General features: G+C 42.1%; 1 protein-coding gene across 1 annotated transcript; it reads left to right on the forward strand.

Annotated features, from left to right (window-relative positions):
- Window positions 1-642: 642 nt before the first annotated feature.
- CUNH16orf87 (chromosome unknown C16orf87 homolog) lies at window positions 643-13,872 on the forward strand. Its single transcript, XM_039721438.1, has 4 exons — window positions 643-851; window positions 4,669-4,765; window positions 6,640-6,822; window positions 12,372-13,872. The coding sequence occupies exons 1-4, from the start codon at window positions 786-788 to the stop codon at window positions 12,488-12,490; spliced, it is 465 nt and encodes a 154-aa protein (XP_039577372.1). The 5' UTR covers window positions 643-785; the 3' UTR covers window positions 12,491-13,872.
- The last annotated feature ends 4,307 nt before the right edge of the window (window positions 13,873-18,179 follow it).

The raw sequence follows: 18,179 nt of genomic DNA on the forward strand, positions 1-18,179 counted from the left end.
AGGATACTTGCTAGGACATAAATGTAATTATGTGTCAGAAATTGAGGCCCGGCTGAATAGCTGTTCCTGTTGCTCTGGTCCTGGTCCCGCCGTTGGTCTGGCAGTAGCACACTGCTGTCTGAGGGCTCAAAACATCCCGTTTGTGAGCAGAACCCCGCTAAAAGGCACGCCGCTCTTGGACCAGCAGGCTCCCTCCAGTGCAGCAGGCGACAAACACTCCCTCTGCTGCAGACTTGTCTTTGTCTGAATTGAGATGGGCACCAGAGAAGCGGTGTTTGGTGCTTTCTGGCGGAGGGACATTTCTGGCAGGCTCCCTCATTCCCGCTCCCCTCACCGTTCCCAGCGCGGCCGCCAGGGGGCTCCGAGCGCCGCCCCCACGCAGCCAATCCGGGGGCAAGGGCGGAGCCGGCCGCGCGCGCGCGCGGAGGTGGGCGGGGCTTGTCCTGCGTCGGGGGCGCGCGGGGCTCCTCTGGCCGCTCCCTCCCGCTGGCTCCTCACTCCAACTCCGCCTCCTTCCTCCCGCCACCTCCTCCTCTGGCCGCTCCCTCCCGCGGGCTCCTCACTCCAACTCCGCCTCCTTCCTCCCGCCACCTCCTCCTCTGGCCGCTCCCTCCCGCGGGCTCCTCACTCCAACTCCGCCTCCTTCCTCCCGCCACCTCCTCCTCTGGCCGCTCCCTCCCGCTGGCTCCTCACTCCACCTCCTTCCTCCCGCTCCTCCCGCCGGCTCCTCCCGGGGCGGGCGCTCCGGCCGCGGCCGTGTGAGCCCAGCCACGGCAGCAGCGAGCATGTCCTCCAGTCGGGCCAAGAAAGTGAAGATGGCCACCAAGTCCTGCCCCGAGTGCGACCAGCAGGTGAGCTGCTGCGGGGGGCGCTGGGCTGCGGAGGGCGGAGCGGGCAGACCGGCTCCGTGCGGCTCGAGTCGCTGTTTGTGTGAACTCAATGGATGTTGCCCTTGCAGCTTTGCATGGAATGTGGGTTGAACGCCGCGTCCCGCTGGCAGGGTAGCGGAGTAGTTGTATTGTGCTGAGGGGTTTCTGCGCGACTGCAGAGTCTCGTGTTTATGTGCTAGTGTTGTTTAGTGACTGTGTGATCTGTTAGAAATACAATGAACCGGGTGATTTATGTAATGCAGTTGCCCTTTGGATGCCTGATGTGCCCGGGGCTGGGCAGGAGAGGGCTCAGCGGTGTTGTTCCCCCGGGGGGTGGTCGGGAAGCAGCGAAATGGAGACCTGCGGTGCAATTTCTGCCCGGCTCCCGAGTGCCCGCCCGAGCTGTCGGTGTCCCCCTGCGGGTTCTGGTGTGCACAAAATGGAGCTGCTCACCCTCACACAGAGCGGCAGCTGCTTGCCGTGTCAGGGGCTTGTCTCCGTTTTCGGGGAATGCTGTGAGCGCCGAGCGCGGCGCAGCTCCGAACAATGGCCCGTGGGGCTCGGCCGGGGGCAGCGCCTGTCACACGCGTTCTGTGACTCTGCAAAGTCACCCCCTGCTTTAGCCATACCTACAAAAAATAAATAGCCTCACGTGATTTTTTTTCTATTTGCATAACTTTAGAAAAATCGCATTTTTTTGTTCCGTCTGGCGTAGTTTTTACAGTATTCCTGCTCGTGCTGGCACAGCTGGAGTGCTGAGCTGTGTGTGGGCGTCCTTTCATGTGCTAACCGACAGATCAACCGCTGCAGAGGCACGTCAGGCACGTCACTGAAATGCTCTTTCTGAGAAAGAAACCGTGTGCCAAGTTCTGGTTATTCGCTTGGTGAAAGGAGAAACGAAAACGAGGGAGAAATCATATATGAGAGTGGGTTTTTTTGTTGCCTTTTTTTTTTTTTAATGTAGTGAATGTCAAACTACCAACAATAAGTAGTTTGTTAAGGAAATAAGTAAGGAAAACACTGTAGGATTTTTAAGCTGATGTGAAAGTTGTCACATTGTTCTGCACTTATATGCATATCGTGTGTTTTCGTTTTGGTCAATGTAGATTTTCTGTTAGCACCTCCTCTGTGGCTTCCATGGATTTTATGTGCTTATATGTCCTGCCCCGGGACACATTGCTCATAGTGGGAAACACCTTGTTTTCCACTGCCAAATATTTGAGAGGGAGCAAGGAGCTAAGGCCTACAGTACCAGTCAACCCTTTGCAGATTTTGAGGAAACTCATATAATTCTTATCTGACTGTGTCCTGTGCTGGTGTTTCTTAAATTCTTCCATGAGCAAGGGCTTAGCATTTGTTTCTGATTTTTTCAGTAGAAGTGGCATGCATGGAAATATTTAGACAGCCACAATTATTGGAGCGAAATATTGAGTAACACTTCTTAGACTTAAAAACTTTTTTTCTGTTGTAATTTAGATAACATATCATATTTCATTTTCACAATCAAAGCACAGCTCCATTAAACTAGGGAGCCTGAAGTACTTGCAGTCAATCTGAGGAAATAATAATCACTTCTTAATTTAGCATCAGGTAAAATGTCTTGTATGAGAAAAATTCCCTTTTTATTAGGAAAATGCTAAACAGTGTGAAATAGTGTTTAGGACTCTTTTGCCTTAATTATGTTGCAGGATGTTATCAGTGTGGATCTTCAAAGGATAGCTGATAGGTTTCAGTGATAAACCCCTTCTCCCAGGCCCCCCCAAACTTTTTTTCTCTTGTAATTTAGATAACATATCATATTTCAGTATTTTCACAATCAAAGCATAGCTCCATTAAACTAGGGAGCCTGAAGTACTTGCAGTCAATCTGAGGAAATAATAATCACTTCTTAATTTAGCATCAGGTAAAATGTCTTGTATGAGAAAAATTCCCTTTTTATTAGGAAAATGCTAAACAGTGTGAAATAGTGTTTAGGACTCTTTTGCCTTAATTATGTTGCAGGATGTTATCAGTGTGGATCTTCAAAGGATAGCTGATAGGTTTCAGTGATAAACCCCTTCTCCCAGGCCCCCCACCCTCAAAGCTGCACACCCCTACGTGCTAAACCTGTAACACGAGAACAGTATTGTTCTGTTAAACACACTTGAGTTCCTTGAAAAATACTGACTCTGTTCCAATCCCCTTGGGTGGCTTGGCCAGAGTTTTTTTTGGTTTTTTTTTTGTTAGGCCAAGCCTGGAAAGGTAATTATTGGAGAGACCCAAGTGTTCAGAAATGGATTTAGCTGGAATTCTGTATCACATTAAGAACACACACAAATTATCTGTGAGATGGTGGGACTTCAGTATTGTTACACTGATGTATGAACAAGGAGACGACTGTGCCCACAAGTCTGCTAAATTCTGACCTTTAAAGTTCAATAAACCTCTGTTGGACTCATTTTTATTATGTCAGTGTCTCCATAAAGGGAGTTAAAATCTCTAGTTCTGCAAAACCTGTATCAAAAAGTCTCTCTGGAAGCTTTTTGTAGGGTGAAGTGCAGGAGTTCAGATGTGCTACAGAAAGCAAGATAATTTGTTTATTCTGAGTAGCAGTTAAGTTCCCCTTTACAAATTCACATACTAATTTGGCAGGGTTTTTTGAGTCAGTAGAACTGTGGAACTTGGTTCTTCCCATGTCTGGCTAAATTGAGGGGCAGTTGTGGTTCTGTGCTCCTGTTTGTTTCAGTGGGTATTGGCACACTTGTAGTGACCTGTCTTAAAGAATTACGTTTGAGAAATTACCTCCTGCCTTTTTCCCCCCACTATCATGCTTCAGCATGACTCCACTTTAATGTGTTATTTAATCTCTTCCAGATCTCTGCCTAAACTTGCTTTGATTTGTGTTTTCAGTCTTAAACCTAATCAAAGCAACATGGTGTATTGCTTAGTACTCTAAAAGATCTCAAAAGATCTTGGCACTAAGGTAATGAGTTTGGAATTTATCAGTGTTGCTTTTTAAAATTGCGCTGAGTGGATTTTTGTTATTTTCCATATTAAATGTGGTATTTCTTGTTTTACATTGTTGTTTTCTGGGGGAGGGAGGATACTGCTGCTATCTGCTTAGCTGCTCAGAGGCACTGTATTCTCTCAAACTCCCGGGCCTGCAGTCGGTTCTTGCCTGCCTGGGCTGGGTTATTTGCATTTTGAATTAACGAGGTCCTTCTGTACCCACCCGGCCTTGTCTGCAGCGAGCATGCTGCAAATGCATCTGTTTTGCTTCAGGCTCTATTGTGCCTCTAAAGCTGCTCCTCTCTAAAGGAGCTGCTTTCAAATGCTGCTGAAAGTGAATGCATTCACAATGTACTGACGGTTTTAACTCGTCATTATTTTTTTTTTACAAGTATATAGAGGAAGCAAAACTGGAAATGTCTGACTGATTTGACTGCTGTTATTTGAGAGCTCTGAAGAGAAACTAATTCTATTTTAATTCAGCCTTCCTTTAATGCTCTCTACTTTCCCCCACCCCCTTCCTGTCAGTCTGGGGAAAAGTAGTGCAAAGCAATCACAACAGCTGTACATTTCAAGCTTGATTTTTAACAACTGCATAAAGAAAAGGCTTGGTGAGTGATTTACAGCAGAATCTGGCTTTATTATGTTTAAATACAGTACACAGGACAGGCTGTGGTTTGCAGTACAGACTGAGTTTGAAGAGTTGTCTCTGAGGACAAAATGTGAGTTACTAAGTGTGTTTTTTCTTCATGGGACAGGAGTTTTGTCATGATTTGAAATTATCTGAAAAATTTGTCTTTTGTTTTCTCAGGTTCCTGTTGCATGTAAATCATGTCCCTGTGGCTACATATTTATCAGTCGAAAACTCTTGCATGCTAAACGTGCTGAAAGATCACCACCCATCACAGGTAATACTTACACAGTGGGGGAGAGGGGAGCAACAATTCTTTCCCCTTATTTCCTGCAGGGAAAAGAGAGTGGGTTTTATTTCTTTGTGTGAATTGACTGTTGTCACTTCACTTTCCCTTCAATTTGTCCATGGTAGACTTTGAATATGTTATTTTTTCTTGATTTTTGAGGGGAAGAGGGAAGCTGGTGTTTTCATCTTCCTTTGTACTCATGATGGCATTTATTCTGTGTATGTTCTAGCTGATCATTGTGCAAAATAACCCCTTACAAAACGCTTTGTGTTAATCCTGTTTTGAAGCTAAATGTGTTGAGGTCCCAAAAGGATCTGATTTCAGAGCACATGCTGATTGAGGCTGGGTTTTCAAATAAAAAATTGGTCATAATGTTTCATCTAAAACTGGGTGGATCTTGCTTCTCTCTCCATGATTAAATTAAATAGTGCTTTTTTTGTGCCTGACCTGTGTGTCTTTTGTTGATGGACACAGTAAGAAGTCAGTTGAATATGCTTTCTGGCATGAATAGCATTCTCCCTGTGTTCATTTATATTGCTTCCTCCAGTAGTAGGAATTAGTCAGAAAAAGAGCCTGACAGGGAAGATATATATATTAAAAAAAAAAACAAAAAACAAAAAAACTGACACAAACCCAACAAATATCTGATCTAGAATACCTACTTTTTAAAATGATCTGCCAGACCTACAAAATGGAAGTCAGCTATTTGATGTTTTGTATCAATGTTTCCTTCTGGAAAGCAGCTCTGGACAGTGCTTTTTACTGTGGGTGTGAGCCAGCACTGGCAAAGGTTGTCCAAGAGGCTGTGGAGTCTCCATCCTTGGAGGTACTCGGAAGCCTTCTGGACACGGTCCTGGGCAGCTGGCTCTTGGTGGCCCTGTATGAGCAGGGCTTAGACAGGGTCTGGAGAGGTTCCCCTGCTGCCTCACCCTGGTGTGGCACTGTGAAGTGCAGGTTCTGTATGAGCTTCAGTGACTGGACCCTGCTTGTACCCCGTGTCAGTTCAAGATCAATGGGACAGCTGCAGCCAAAGGAAATCAGTTCCCCAGAGAGATACAGTAGGACACTGTGTATGTCTATATTGTGCTCCTAAGGTAACCACAACTTCTTTTACAAAATGTTGTTCCAGTATTTTCAGCAGTACAGCTGCTGTGGAGTGGTGCTGCAGCCTTACAAATGTGCAGCTAATCCATGAGGGTGCTGTGGTGACTGAATGATATTTGGTACCCAAGCTCATTAATTCATGCTTAACTTCCAGCTAAAACTCATGTAAATGCTCCTTTATTTTACTGAGTTGGGTGTTGAAGAGAACAATACCTGTTCAGCAGTGAGCATGAGGGGGCCCTGTCACAGGTTGGATGTGGTGGGACACGTTCACTGTGTTCTGAGGCATTCTCTGCCAGCACTGTTGACTCAGCATTCGATTTGTCTGAGCAGCAGATTGATTGACAATGATTTCATTGTCAGTGTCATTGGAAGCCCCAGTGCTGTGGTTTGCTGTATGATTAACATTTCCTAGTGGAACAAATACAATGGGGTGTCTTAAAAGCTGTGATGAGTGCAGTTGGTGTTCCCATCTTAGTTGGGAAACAGCTTCTTGTGTACCAGCAAACATCTCAGGCAGCAAAATGGTTTTGAAGTAATGAAAGGGTTGATCCTTGGAATCAAGAAGTGAAGCACCCTTCTGGATCTGGCACCCTAATTTCTGCATGGATATTGTGCAGATGCACTTGTTCTGTAAAGGTATGGGAATCTGAGCACTTTAAAGGAAAAGGTGGGTTGGTAAAGGTAAACATTAAGAGAAAATGAAGAACAAAGGTGAAAATAACCCTGGATCATGTAATTTCTGTCCATTTGCACAGAAAACAAGAGTGAGGCCAAAAGGAGGCGGACAGAGAGAGTTAAACGAGAGAAGATCAATTCTGCAGTAAATAAAGACTTGGAAAACCGAAAAAGATCCAGGTCCAACAGCCATTCAGACCACAGCAGACGGGGAAGAGGAAGACCTAAGAGTGCCTCAGCGAAAAAGCACGAGGAAGAAAGAGGTATGAGAGCTGCAGAAATCTGTTGAATTTTCTGTTTGTATCTTTTTTAATCAGCAAACCTTTATACCATTCAGTAAGTAGACTGGTTCAGCCAGTACCTGATACCTTAATGTGAGGAAGGGACTGATTTGCATGTGTAGAGACCTCTGGTTTTATGTTTCAGTGTCTGATGAAACTGGCTACAAAGATCTAAATCTGTATTTTTAGCCGCTGTATCAAGTTTCAACATGTAAGTTGAAAGCCATTGGACTGAAATGTTAAGTAGGTTTTTGGGGGGGGGTGTTTTTTGGGTTGTTTTTTTTTTTCATGAGGTGCTGCTGCTTTGTATCACAAGGAGAAACCATATAATGATATCTGTTATCAGAGAGGGGATTAGGATGTTAGGATGAATGGATTACTTTAGAAGTTTCTTGAAACCTTTCAGAGGGCCTAAGTAAAAAGGGCATCTTGAATCACTGCTAGGACTTGAATTTTGGTCCTGTGTTTCTGGAGGAAAGAAAGCTTTCTTGCCTGTTAAGGTTCCTTGGTGACCTGCTGGTTTTAATCGTTATACAAAATGATTAAGGAGGCTGCTGTATAGCTAGAGTAATTCTAGAAGCCCTCAAGAATGTAACTGTCACTTAGGGTTCCTCTTGTTTTAAGAGCCTATTGACACTATGTTTTCTAGCTGTGTTTTTGGAGATAGTGATTTTAGACCTGAGTTATGAATCCAAAACTTAGCATGGGCTTCAGAAGGTTGGAAGGCAGATAAGAGGGGAATGACAAAACTTCATCCAAATATTCAGCAGATATTGTTCCCAAAACTCCTGAAGATCTTGAAGTGTATCATGTGGCATAATTCAGAAATGCAATTATTTCTTCCTTTCCACCTTATATTTAAAAAAAAGGTGATAATCCATGTTGGGAAGTCCTTCAATTTCTGACTTAAAACCAAGTTTGATATCTCTGCTGTTTAACGTAAATCTAATTCTTAATGTTTCTTTAATGTAAAAACCAAGTATAAATTGGATTTGTTGGGGGTTTTTTAGTGCTTTCAATGTGGGAAGAGGAGGTGGAATTTCATTTCTGTACGTTTTCCAGATGGCAATTGTTTTACTGTAATAGAAATGCACTTTGTAGCATCTAATATCATCACTGTTGCACATGACTTATTGATGTCAATAAGTCATAATAGCTTCCCTATTTGGTAGTGACCCAAGCTGGACTTTGTCTGGTAGCTTTAGGGTCCTTTCTAGGCATTTAACTGCCAGTCTTGTTCACAAACAGCCTTGGTTTTAAAATTCCAGTGAGCTGGTTGGGTTGCCCTATAAAAGTGTCAAAGTGAATCTTCTTTTCTGTCCCCTGACAAAGAGGAAAGCAATATAAGCAACCAAAGGAAAAGAACTATTTTCTCAAAACATGTTTTATAGTTTCCAAAAAGCAAGAATTTGACAGCAGGGAGGATATTAAGAGAACACGTTTTCCTGTCCAAACCTCTTGCTGCAAACGGGATATTAAGAGAATATTTAATTAAGAGATTAAATTAAGAGAAGAACATGTTTTCCTGTCCAAACCTCTTGCTGCAAACTCCAAAGTGTGACAATACTGCAGTGCTTGGAGGTAGAAGTGTAGAGATCTGGGTGTAGTGGGATCTTGGCATGAGAGTGTGTGTGGTGTGCCTTTTCTTGGTGTTTCCTTAAAGTTGAATCTTACTTGATAAGGTTGCCTTCATCTTATTGTGCTGTTTTTACCCTGCCTTTTCCTTGCTCTTGTGATGGCTGTTTCTTCCTCAGCCTCCAGTGCAGGGATTTGGCTCATACCCATTTGTCATTGTCTTTGCCCCCGTGCAGCTCATCTTATTGTTCAGGAATAAGTAGGCTTAGAATATTTTTTTACTTCTGTGTAGACCACTGTTATGATTATCAGGCAGATTTAAAAAAAGGTTAATATATAAGGCTATCATGGCTATAAAAATAAATTCAGCAGGGAGCTTCTCTTTTTGTAAGTAATTACTAAAACAAGTTAACATTGACCTCTCCCTTTTCAAGTTGCTTACAAAATCGAAACTACTGTGTGTGGAGTAATTAGTGGGAATTTCAGAAATATTATTCCTTTACCACATGTGCTGCTTGATAGTGTTGTTTGTGTATATTAAACAACTGTTACTCTAGTACAGTTAGGGTAGTTGTTGTGTGAGTGGTTGCTAGTCCTTGCAGCAGTCTGTATGTGTTGAGTCAGCTCTGCAGTGCCAGATGTCAGTATCTTATTTCCTTGCCTGTTGTATGTTTCAAGGATATTTTGGGTCCTTCTTAGTTGCCACTAGAGGTTGTGCTTTTGCCCCAAAGACTTAAAAAGAAGCCACTGCTTGCGTGGTTTAGATACTTGGTTCCTAATGCATTTGTAGATGGGAAAGCAGGCAGACAGAAAACACCTCAGTGGTATTAACATGGAAAAACAGATTATCTGAACATTTGAAGACCATCCAGCTGTGAAAATTTCTTTCCTGAAGACCCCAATGGCATCTGTAGCTTTGCTTCCTTGCTTGTCATGCAATTGCATACACAGTGTGCTTGTTCCCAGTTATGTCTGTGCCTTTGACTGGTTCTTTTGTGTCCTCCGTGACTGGCTCACATTAGAGCAAAGAGCTGTGGCAATTAAGAAGAATAGAATAAGCAAAAAGGCTTTTTAAAACAAGCTATTTTCCCTGCAGATTTAGCAAGAAGGAATGGAGGGGGAGGAAAAAGGAAGCAGATGCAGATTGAGGGGATATGGCAGTAGTGGGACCCAGAAAATTACCCTATCACATGTTTCAGAGCCATGTGATGACCCTGGAAAATGGGAACTCCTCCCTGCAGCCTTGGCTTGTCAAAATTGTCACTTAATTTCCTTGTCAGATGTACTGCAATGTATTTTGGAAATACAAACACTCCATAATAATTTGACTCTGATTTTGTTGTGGAGGTGTGTTCTTTGTTTTGCTGTGTGGCACTGTGACACACAGCTAGACTGGTTCCCAGGTTGCCTTGTTATCTGGGTAAAAAGCCTGATTATAGTAAAGCAAACAAAAACCCTTTTATACTGGAGGAAGTGGTATTGGTTGCTCTGAAAGGTTACCAGCAATAAGTCTCAGTAAGAGCAGTAGACTTGCTGAAGCAGACTCATTTCTTAGCAGGCCAAATCTTCATAAAGGTAGATATATACACTTCAGTATCCTGATAAAACTTAAGCTGAATACATTTTGTTAATGCAAGTTTTCTTTTTTTCTGTAATTTACAGCTGCATTACTCACATATTTACTTTCCCAGTGCAGATATTTCAAGTAACTTGCTGTCTTGAAAAATGAATCCCTACAAAATTTGTGAAGGGGAGGACCATATGTGATTTATACATAATCAGTTTTAAGGACTGCAGTATAAGGGAATTGCAGGAGATCTGGGGATACAAGAGATGTGATCCAGAAAAAACTATTTTTGCCTAAATAGCCTCTTAGTTGTATAGCAAACTCCCTAGTTATTAATGTCTTGCTATCTTGTAGAAACACAATTCTGTTTTTCTTTAGGTCATAATAGAGAAATTAATCAAAACTACTCTCAGATAAGACTGAAGTGGAAAGTTTTCAGAGTGTATGTATACCTGTGGTATCCTAGGAGTAGTGTATGGTAAAATGCCTTGCAAGTGTGAGCTCTTCACTCGTTACTGATGAGAACTACAATTGTCCTGAGAGTGCATGGAGCCTGCACATCTGTGTTAATCCCTCATGCTCTTTGATATCAAGATTTCAGCAAGCTGAAGTCTCAGAATAAGGCTGATCTGGGAGGAAGGGAAACTAAGAAGTTCACAGTCTGTTAATAGCAACTAGGGTGTGGTGCAGGGGGAGGGAGTTTTTTAATTTTGCTGATATGTTCAAGTTGTGGCTGGATTTGTTTGGATCAGGAAGTATGAAACAAGGGGTGGGGCTTAGATATGAAAATAGAAAAGGTTAATGTGGAATAACCAGTGTGTGTAGTGTCTGTACTCAGAACTACTCCCAGTATTGTTAATTTTTAAATGGTGAGAGGGAGGAAGTGGAGCAGCCCAGGCTGTGCATACAGAAGCTGATTTGTCTTCAACTGCAGGGTAGGACTGGCAGCAAAACTCACTTTCAAACTCATTTCAAACTCAGTGCACGAGAGGATATTGCCTTGCATAGCCAGGAAGTCAGCAAAAAGCTGGCTTCTGCTGTTTCTGTGTCAGTATTAAGTCAGAACACAGTGGTAAAGGATTTTGGAGCTTCTCCCACTGAGTTGTTGAGCACAAGCACTTGATTTCGCATGGAAGGCAGTCTGCTGGAGTTCTCTCTGTAGCTGCAACACAAATGTGAAGCCAAATAAAACCATTGTTATGAGTGGGAACCCATTGAAGGGTAACTGTGTGAGTAGGTGGAGGTGGGAGCTGCTGGGATCTTTGTTCCTGATCATGCTTTCTGCTGTTTTCCAGTGCTGCCTTTTCTTTGGCTTTCCCATGCTAGTTTAGGTGTCTGGGTGGAGCAGTTGCCAGTGTGGATGTGTGTGACTGTGGGTTAGTGAGGCAGAGGGGTCTCTCAGGTGAGCTTTGTTTTGTGACTGGAAAAGAGTCCAGGCCACATGGAACCTGGATTAGAGATGGAGTTCCACAGCTGAAAGCTCTGAGTGTATTTCTCTCTTTCTTCTGTTTACAAGCCTGGTTTCTGCTGACAAAAGTTTCTTTGTTGGCTTTATTTTCTTAACAATTTGTGTCAGCTACCTGTGGCTACTTAATCTGGGATAGAACTAGTCATAATCTGGAAGAGGTGGTATTTATGCAAGTGGTATTTCTCAAATTGTATTATTTTATGAGTTTTTGTAGTGTAACTTAGGTTATTTGAGCACTGCAGTACAGAAACTTTTTGATGGCTTTCTGTTGTGTGTCTGTGGCATTGAAGCAAGCCAGCATCAGCACAGGGAACTCATGGGCTTTTACTTGCTCAGTGAGGTGTGTTAGCATTGTTCTACAGCTGGGAGAAGATGGAAAGTCTGCAGTGTAGAAAGTCCAGAAATGTGCATGATGATAAATTTGGAGCCTGACTTCATCCAAGTATCTGCTCTTTGGCCTTTGACATGGTCATTAAACTCTCGGGTTTCTTTCTTGTAGTTGTGAAGTGAGGGGGCAAATCTTGTGTTTAATGAGCATATTGTGAAATAACTTTGTTTTCTTGGGTGGGAGGTGGTCATGTAAAGAAAAAACCCAGACCACTAAAACCAAAAAAACCTGAAGGAACACTTGAATACTTATCTTTATGTTAATGATTCATTAACATAAAGATATGATTCATTCTCCCTTCATTGTTAAGGAGGAGAAATTCGGTCATGCTTTTGGCTGACTCATTCTGTGGCTCTTCCAGCACCTCTGTGTGCCTCTATTACTTCCTCCTCTTTCTCACTCCCTCTGTGCATAGGAGTTGGTTGTCTAACTTCAATTCCACTACTTCACATAATTTATTAATTTCTGTGTAACTTGCATTAACTTCAAATAATGGGAAAAGCTTCTAATAGTGACTTTTTTTTCCTCTACAGAGAAACAAGAAAAAGAAGTTGACATGTATGCTAACCTTTCAGATGAAAAGGCCTTCGTATTTTCAGTGGCCTTGGCGGAAATAAACAGAAAAATTATCAATCAAAGACTTATTCTCTAAGTTGTGAGCACAATCTGATGCAGTTTTATGCAGGATGGCTAGCAGATTTCCAAGGTGCCATGGACTCTCGGAAAGTGTGTTGTCTGCACCAACAAGGACCGTAGCATTTCCTGTTAAAAATTCTGCTCCTGTTCTTGGAAATCGAATTCTGTCTCTACAAGTCAGAAAGAAAGTGGTCACAAGATTGTGCTGTGAAAAATCAGAAAGCAGATGTGTTTCATGCCTTGAAGACAAATGCACAGAGAGACTGCACCCATTCCAGAGCACTTCTTTTGAATTTGCTGCCAGAAATGCAATATTTTAAATATTTTCAGAAATAAATGATTTTCATTTAAAATTATATATTTCAGATTTTTCAGCTATATTGCAGTTTACGTATGTACAGTTCACATAACTTTTTAATAAATTGATATTCCAATATTTTATTGAACTGAGAATTAAGTACATTTGTGATACTCAGGGTGTGTTGGTTTTAATCCTCTTAAAAATCTGGTATTCATCCTAGGTGTGACATTTCGTAATAGGTGTGATATACTTCTGGTAGGACAAAAATTAGAATGGTTTCATTTGGGAGGATTATTTTGTTAGAGAACTTCATATTTTTTATGAATTATCTCTAGAAGATAATTCTTGCTCCATAGAGTTGTTTTTAAAAAATCATTTACTTTGGTGGTCAGACTCCTGAAGTTTGAGAGCCAAGCACTTGTTTTGTAACAGTTATTTGCTGAGTACCTGCCTTGTCCAGCTGGTAAGTTCTTACCCTGTACTCTTTCTTGGCCCATTATTTACTGGAGAGAGAGAGAAGGAGACATCAGAAATGCAGATCTGCAGTTGGCATCCTGTGACTGGTGTTTCCAAAATGTGATGTGGTAGTTCCTTTTACTCCCCATAGCTTTTTCTGACTGTTTTTTAAAAGCATAATTCTTAGTGGAATTGTGTTTGGATTGCTGACTGTAAATACCAAAGTCCACCTGAGTGTGCAAAATTGAGCTGTTTGATATAAATAGTTCTAGGGAAGTCATTCAACAAAGTAGACTTTCTTAAAGTGGTATAATAAAATTTCAGCCAAAACTCTTCCTTTAGTAACTCTACGGGGACTTTATTTTACCAAGCAAAAACCCCAAAGCCTCAAGCTGTGTAAAATCCTGAGGGAGGAGGTGTAAGAGATAATTACATTCATAAAATGTGACACACTGGGATTTAGTCGCCTTTCATTTGCTTTATTCTAGGAGGGGAAGTGCAACTAAATGTCTTTTTCTTCAGTATTACTGGTGTTTTTCAGTATCACATTGAGTAATGAGAATTGCCTAATGAGGTTCAGCTACAGAACTGATCTCTGGGTGGAAACCAAGATGTTTATTAATAAAGCTTGGACTATCAGATTCTGGCTGTTTATTAGTTACTGATTAACAGAAGGAGCTGTGATAGCTTCAGGGTAAGCCACAAGAAACCAATCAAATGCAAACTGTAAGTGAAAGCAGGAAGCATGGAAAGTGTTTCTCACTTCTTAACTCCTAAGGAATTATTTGCATCCTTGTTAACACTGGATGAGAGAGATGGTGTGGAAATGTGCTTAAGCCACTAAAACACATTTGTCTTTATTCCAGTAAATGAGAAATTGCAAATACAAGACCTACTTCATTGAACTTGTGCTTCCCAGAGCTGTAGCCTGTCACAGATACCAGTAGTGAGGACAGATGAGTCAGTCTTAAGGACACAGAATGCATTTGCATGGTAAGTTACAAGTCCCAGTGACAAAAGGCAAGTTCTGAATTGAGGGTATGGTCAGGCTGGTGTTGCTTCTGTTGCTGGAATGAGATGTGCTGTGTTAGGAAGGGGCAGAGGGAGCTGCCAAGGCAGTGTCTGGTGCTGTGACCTGCTTTCCTACAGGTTCCTGCAGAAATTGGTCACTGTCACAGGACCAAAGTTAATGCTGTTGGATGTGACAAAACTGTAAGTTAATTCCTGCGTTTAGATTGGTGCCTTTTCTACTCAGTACTTCTGAAAAACACGTTTGTACCTCTCAGATGTGCAAGGCCATTTGTTCCCCTTCGTTGGTGGGGTTCTCTTGAGCCAGTGGTTGAGTTCTATTTCTGTGTTCTCTTTTATTCTCCAGGTCTCTTCTGTCATCTCTTTCCCACATACCCGCATGCTACTTTTCTTCCCCTGATGGCTTCCAGCTTCTTTGAGAAAGCTGTGATGGAAGCAGGTGGCCTTGAAAACACTCTGGGGAGGGAGTAGGTCTTTGCCAGGGCATCTGGCAAAGCAAGAAACCTGACTTTCTCTTCCCACCAACCAGAAACAAGCCATTCTTTCCTGTATGGACAGGACATTTCAGCCTCTTCCAAAAGCCCTGGTAACTGTGGTGTGCCAAGACAGATTTCTTGGAACATATTCAGTAACTGAACTGGAAAGTGTCTGCTTTGTACAAAATAGGCATCAGCATGATAGATCTCGAGAACTCTCTTTTGTGTGTTAGAGATGATCCACAGATGAAACACTGGCAAATAACTGTAGATTATAATTGTAAATTGCATTTGTTCTTGGTCTATGAAAGTAAAATAAAGCCAGTGACAGCTGAACGATGAAAGAGTAAAATTCTGTGTACTGCAGCTCTGACTTGCTTGGAAACTGCATAGTTTCTGAGAAACAAGAATAAATATGGTAAGGCTTCAGGAAGTTGCTTACATAAAGGTTTTCTTGTGACTGGTTTCAGTGTAAGATTGTAGGCTCTGCCTTTGACTGTCATTGTGGTTCAGGCTGACTTCATTTATTTCACTGCATTTTTTTGTAGCCTGCAACCTCACATGGAAAAAAACTCTTTCAGAAAAAGTGAATTAGGCTGCAGTTTTTTAATGAAAAAAATGAAGTGCAGTACTTAATGCACCTCTGTACATGTTGACTTACCTGACTGGATAAACTGTTTATTGTGAACCAAATAGTTTAGGATTGTATTGGGAACTGTCTGCTTATAAACCACCTTTTAACAAGTTCTGTTTTCTGCCACTTCTTATCTATTTTTCCCCCAAAGATCTGTGCTTTCAGTGTTTATAGCTTAATGTAATAGCATGTCTGACCATCAAGTGGGCTCACAGTTCAAATTTTGCCTTGAGATTTCTCTGCATTTCCTCTGCTCTGCTCCTAGATGGCAGCCTTATTCTAAACAGCTCACTGGTGTTCAGGCATTCTCACCATGGAGACCAGGAAAAGGAAGTGTTTAGTTTTCAGAGAAAGCAACCTGAAAGATCATTTTTCTTTAGAACACCACTTCTACCTAACAGGGGAAATTAATGGGTGTTACTGGCTGTCTGCACTGAAACATTGCTTCATCCGTTCTGGAGGCGTGAGGATTGGTGGAGTTGGATAATTTGTCAGGACCAGAGAATTCTGAACTTTAAACTGGCAATCAAATAGAAAATGGTTTAAGGAAATTCGCCACCTCCCCTGGAAGTCTCCTGAAGGCTTTCTTTGGTGAAATTTTACAAACATTTAATGGTCTAGTTACTTTGTTCTGATACTGCTATGGTTGATTAAAAAAAGTTGAAATTGGGACAAGGTATTAGGGAATACTTTGTAGATTATCATTGTCCTGTGGCTGGGCAGGATTTCTTGAGACAGAGACTGAAAATGAGATACTGGCTTTGAATATCAGTTTCCAAAGAAAGTGTTTAGGTTGGTTTTATGTAGTGGTTTTTGATTTTTTTTTTTCTTTTGTAGTTTCCCAAAGATGGTGTTCAGGTTGGTTTTATGTAGTGGTTTTTGATTTTTTTTTTCTTTTGTAGTTTTTCTAGATTTTGGGGTGTTTCAGAGTGGAACAGTGATCATGTAGGCTATTAGCAGTTCTGTGTCTATTTCTTGGACTGTACTATGAAAGATGTTTAGTATCTCACTGCCTAACAGGACGTGGTGGTTGTCTTCTGATAACCTTTAAGGTATTGACCACCTGTGATTGAACAGTGTAAGCAGAAAGCTGTGTTCAGCCACAGGGACACAGTTCAGGGACTGTTTGAGAAGGATCCCTGTGTGTGCATGAGCAGCTGCAGGTGTGTTGTAACCTCTGGGTGTCAGTGCAAGGGTTTTTGTTTGCCTGGGGAGTGTGTGTTCCAAGCCAGTCTCCTGGTCCTCTGCACCTCCAGTGCTTAGATGTGCATCATGGGCTAGTGTTGGGAAGCAGGATGGACAGGAGTCTGACAGGAGAGTTGGCCTGGAAGGTTGTTCAGCTGTCAGTGGGTGTTTGGTCTGCAGGACCTGGGCTAGTTGTGGCTGGTGCTGGGCTCTCTGTACCAACTGTTCCACCCCAGAGATCTCCTGTGCCTGCCTTTGTGCTTGTTATGGCAATACAGAGAGCCAGTGTTAACAGCCAGTGCTCTCAGGTGAGTCTAAAAGCTGTTTGTCCTTGAAAGTATTGACAGTGCTGTCAGTGTTTTTGTAGTAGGCTTCTCATTAATGTCACTGTGGGTTCTGGCAAATCTAACTGCAGCATTCCAAGGTATTGCTTTCCCCACTTAGTTGCCTGTGCTTTAAGGAGGTTGCCACTTTGGTTGCAGTGGTGGTAGGACAGCTCTAATGTATAATAGAATGATTTTATTTCCTCTTTTTTTAGGTTACCACTATCAAAACAGGTTACAGAATTCCAAGTCTGGTTGTCCCAATGTTATAAATGATTAAGCAGGTTTTTTGGTTGAGATGAAGATCAGTTTTTCTGCATTATGACAGATCAGACACTGCGTGATTTCCACAGACATTGTGAGTTCATAATGAAATGAAAATATCTGTGAATCAATGTACTAAAGTGTTTGGGTTTTTTTCCCTGCACTTATTTTGAAATGGTTTCTGGCCCTGCCAGCTGTTGTTTGGGATGTGCCATCCAAGTAAGAGGCAAGGAATGATTAGGCAGGAGGCGATGAAACTGGATACATCTCTGTATTTCTTTTTTTCTGCAGAAGAAAACCTAAACCTGCTTTCACCAGTGCTGTTTAAAATTTCATGCCCAGAACATAGTTCACATTAATCATGTGGTGTCATCACGCAGCATTTCCCCAGGAAAAGTTCAGGTACCTCCTCTTCGTCATCCCCTCAGTCTCCCTCATAAGTTGCTTTTTTTAGTGCTTCTTAACTTTGTACGTCAAACCTGAGCTCTGTCTTTGGTCTTCTACTGCCTTTGGTCTTCTACTAAGTGTTATTTCTCCCAATTATAACTTACTAATTTTGTTAATCAGAGTTAAGAATTAAATACTATTTTTAATCCTGGACAGCATTGAGGCCCATAAAATGCTGTTAAGAACAGTGAGTGTTCCAGATACCAGGAGTACAAATATTAATAGTCTGGCAGCTTACCAAGTTTCTGTGGTTTGTTTTGTCTTGGAACAAACAACTTATGAATATTTAATGGAAAAAATACCATGCTAATAAAGAGAAATCTTCAGACTGAGGTCAGAGTTGCTTTATTTGGAGGAGTGGAGCAAAATGTGTGTGGCCACGTGAGCAGGTGTAGTGATGGGAGGTTGGAGGGGTGGAGTCTCTGCTGTGGAGGTGCTCCGGGCTCCAGCTCCTGGTTCTCAGCAAGAACAAAGAAGTGTTTCAGGGTCAGTGAACTTGCTGGAGCAAGAGGTGACCCAGGGGTTCTGGTTTTCAGCAAAATGAATAAGTGATTTTACTAGCACAGCAGGTGGAGGGTATTGACAGTAGT

The sequence above is a fragment of the Passer montanus genome, unplaced genomic scaffold (genome assembly GCF_014805655.1).
Source record: "Passer montanus isolate IOZ18808 unplaced genomic scaffold, ASM1480565v1 scaffold45, whole genome shotgun sequence".
In the NCBI taxonomy this organism is placed as follows: domain Eukaryota; kingdom Metazoa; phylum Chordata; class Aves; order Passeriformes; family Passeridae; genus Passer; species Passer montanus.